At 44.7% G+C, this 3,676-nt stretch overlaps 1 protein-coding gene across 1 annotated transcript in view; it reads left to right on the forward strand.

Moving 5' to 3' along the window:
• The first annotated feature begins 303 nt into the window (after positions 1–303).
• Positions 304–3,676, forward strand: part of LOC143722692 (keratin, type II cytoskeletal 8-like) — a 4,499-nt gene continuing 1,126 nt past the window's right edge. The window contains exons 1-7 of the mRNA XM_077214176.1: positions 304–1,024; positions 2,275–2,483; positions 2,594–2,654; positions 2,757–2,852; positions 2,948–3,112; positions 3,206–3,331; positions 3,452–3,672. Of these exons, the coding sequence (XP_077070291.1) occupies positions 482–1,024; positions 2,275–2,483; positions 2,594–2,654; positions 2,757–2,852; positions 2,948–3,112; positions 3,206–3,331; positions 3,452–3,672 (1,421 nt within the window). The 5' untranslated portion in view covers positions 304–481. The remainder of the gene's footprint in view (positions 1,025–2,274; positions 2,484–2,593; positions 2,655–2,756; positions 2,853–2,947; positions 3,113–3,205; positions 3,332–3,451; positions 3,673–3,676) is intronic.

Raw genomic sequence — 3,676 nt, forward strand, 5'->3', positions numbered from 1 at the left:
TTTGAGAGATAACTACTGTACCCTCTGTTAAAAGCCGTTGATTGATCATAAAGTTGTGAGGAGAGGTGGAAGCATCAAGAAAAGTGAATGCATCTTTTGTAGTAGATGCAATAAGAGGCTGTGTAGAATTTCAGGAAGTTTTGACATGTTCCTCCTTAATCTCTTCACTTCATGTGAGAGTGTGTGTGCATGTAAGGTAGGGTGTGGCCCTCTCTGCTGAAAGTACTCCCATTCCAGCCTAGCAAGATGGATGTATGTATCACTTGGAGAGGGGTGAAAGGACAGAAACCTGAGGCTGAAAGAGGAGTGGCCAGATGAGCCCCTCCCATGGCACAAGAGGTATAAAAGCTCCAGCACTCATTGAAGAAGGCACTTAGAGGGATTTAACTTTCCTCTTAGTGAGCTCACCTGCTCTGGATCTCTCTGTCTCCTCCTGCTCTTTTTCTGTCCGATCCTCACCCCCTCATAGACGACAGAAGTCATGACTTCGATCAAAACTTCCTTCAGTTCCAGTGGTGGAAGCATGAGCGGCGGCGGCGGCTTTGGTGGAGGTGTTAGGAAGAGCTTCTCTAGCATGTCTGCCAGCGCAGCACCCATGGGCAGCAGGATGAGCTCTGTGTCATTCCGTCGTTCCGGCGGTGGTGGTGGCGGCGGAGGTTTTGGAGGAGGATCTGGACAAAGCTACAGCTACAGCATTGGCGGCGGCAGCGGTGGCTTTGGAGGAGGTCAAGGAGGTGGATTCGGCGGTGGTTCTGGATTCGGCGGCGGTGGTTCTGGATTCGGCGGTGGTGGTTCAGGATTCGGCGGTGGTGGATTCGGTGGTGGTGGATTCGGCGGTGGTGCTGGTGGATTTGGTGGAGGATTCGGTCAAGGCGGTATGGCACCCATCACAGCTGTCACATTCAACCAGAGCCTCCTAGCTCCATTGAACCTAGACATCGACCCCAACATCCAAGCTGTTCGCACCCAGGAGAAAGAGCAGATCAAGAACCTCAACAACCGTTTTGCTTCCTTCATTGACAAGGTTAGTCTTCTCTTTGCAAACATACACAGCTGCACAACACAACAATCTGATCTTGCACATCTGACATTTTGACTATTCATTTGAATGTTTGGTTTACATGCGCACATTTCAAGGGTCTTCATATGATCTGGGTTTGGCTCATTAACTATTTCACAGCCAGTCACTTGCACCCAGAAATCCTGCTAGTGTCAGATTCAGTGTAACAGTAAGCACACACAGTAGGAGACAGGGTGCCATTGCATATGCCACCTCTACATCATTGTCACTCAACTTCAGTCAAGCAGTCAAAGTTTATATCTTAGCACAGACTTGAGTTGCTTTCCTTGTATACAATTGTCTGTGTGTGTGTGTGTGTGTGTGTGTGTGTGTGTGTGTGTGTGTGTGTGTGTGTGTGTGTGTGTGTGTGTGTGTGTGTGTGTGTGTGTGTGTGTGTGTGTGTGTGCGCAAAACGATTATCATCTTTAACTCTTACTCAAAGTAATACCTGGCATAAAAAGGTCCTAAAAGTCTAATTGCTGTAACTTCATGTATGCCTTAATAATCATTTTTTAGTTTTTCTTAAACAAACCTAGTTTCCTATTTTGATTCTCTGAGACCTTTGGGACGTTCACTATGTAACCACACCTTGTAAATTTCACCCCCACTGAAGATGCTACGCCCATTAGTATGATTCTGACAAGAGATATGATCAGCAATCATGTAGCTCAAATAACTACTGATGTCATCAATGCTTTGTTTTTTTCATGTGAACCCTGCAAGTTTAAAGTAATTGTGAGCTTGTACACATTATTTATTACATTCCATGAATATGCAGAACGGTGGGTACAGTTAGCACCCGAGGGTAAAGGCGTGCCATATCATCTCTGTTAAGGCTTGCCATTTGGGACAGGAGCCATGCCTAGGAGCCATGCCTTTATGCCTGGAGGGAAACATTGTTTTAATAGCGCCGAGAGTCTAAACATGTTGTAGTGTCATATTTTTGATCTAAAAGGGGAGTGTTCATATTAACAGGACAGTTACTCCAAGAAGTTGTGTTGGCCAACACGGCATGTCACATATGCTTTTGTTTTTTTAAAGTTGCCAAAGGTGTGTCAATACAAGTCTGGATATGCAATAAGAGGTGTGCTTGATAATTACTGTAGAAGACACATCCTGTGGCTTAAGTAATGGCATATAAAAAAGGTCCTGATGCCTTCTTTTCCTAATAAAGCCATTTATTCAAATCCTTTATTGGGTTATTTCAAATACAGGTGCGCTTCCTAGAGCAGCAGAACAAAGTACTTGAGACAAAATGGAGTTTACTGCAGGACCAGACTACCACCCGCTCCAACATCGACGCCATGTTCGAGGCCTACATCTCCAACCTGCGCAGACAGCTTGATGGACTTGGTAATGAGAAGATGAAGTTAGAAGGAGAGATGAAGAACATGCAGAATTTGGTGGAGGACTTCAAGAACAAGTAAGTACTGTAGCTGTGCAAGAACATGTTCAGGGTTCTATGAACCACATTTTGTGTGAATGGTATAATTTCACAATAAACTTGCTAAAATGGAAAACTTTTCTTTGCAGATATGAAGATGAAATCAACAAGCGTGCCGCAGTCGAAAACGAATTTGTCCTGCTCAAGAAGGTAATACCTTTGGCTGCTTTCTTGGCCCCCTGGTTATATTTTTTCAATTATTTTGATTGTAGAGTCCACCCATTATATTGAGATTTTTACATTTCTTCATAGGATGTTGACGCTGCTTACATGAACAAGGTTGAGCTTGAGGCCAAGGTTGATTCCCTTCAAGATGAAATCAACTTCCTTAGAGCCATCTTTGAGGAGGTGAGCATTTGATGGAACTATATGATGACTGCAATGCTAGTTTTTTAAATGTTAGATTTATCTCAGTGCCTTATACCTTATCCTTGCAATTTTAGGAGCTGCGCGAACTCCAGGGACAGATCAAAGACACATCAGTCATTGTGGAAATGGACAATAGTCGCAACCTGGACATGGATTCCATCATTGCAGAGGTCCGTGCTCAGTATGAGGACATTGCCAACCGCAGCCGCGCTGAGGCTGAGTCGTGGTACAAACAGAAGGTGAGAAAAAGACTTTCAAGCATCAAACAAACACTATTTTTAAGCAACCAGCTGACAGATCCTAATGACAATGTCTCTCTTTTCACCTTCTAGTTCGAGGAGATGCAGTCATCTGCCGGCAAATATGGAGATGACCTTCGCAACACCAAGGCTGAAATTGCTGAGCTGAACCGCATGATCAGCAGACTTCAGAATGAAATTGAAGCTGTCAAGGGACAAGTAAGTAGTCTTTTAGTCTTTAGTGTTAGTCTTTGGATGAGGTATTGGAACAAGAGGACAGGAATAATGTAAAAGTTCTCCTGAAGACTAAAGTTGTAATGTCTTCTTTGAATTGCTCAGCGTGCCAACCTGGAATCTCAAATCGCTGAGGCTGAGGAACGTGGAGAACTGGCAGTGAAGGATGCCAAGCTCCGCATTAAGGAACTGGAGGAGGCCCTGCAAAGAGCAAAGCAGGATATGGCACGCCAGGTGCGTGAGTACCAGGAGCTCATGAATGTCAAACTGGCCTTGGACATTGAGATCGCAACCTACAGGAAGCTTCTGGAAGGAGAGGAGACCAGGTCA

The sequence above is a fragment of the Siphateles boraxobius genome, unplaced genomic scaffold (assembly GCF_051911475.1).
Source record: "Siphateles boraxobius isolate OS27281-9 unplaced genomic scaffold, OSU_SipBor_1 68, whole genome shotgun sequence".
Lineage (NCBI taxonomy): Eukaryota > Metazoa > Chordata > Actinopteri > Cypriniformes > Leuciscidae > Siphateles > Siphateles boraxobius.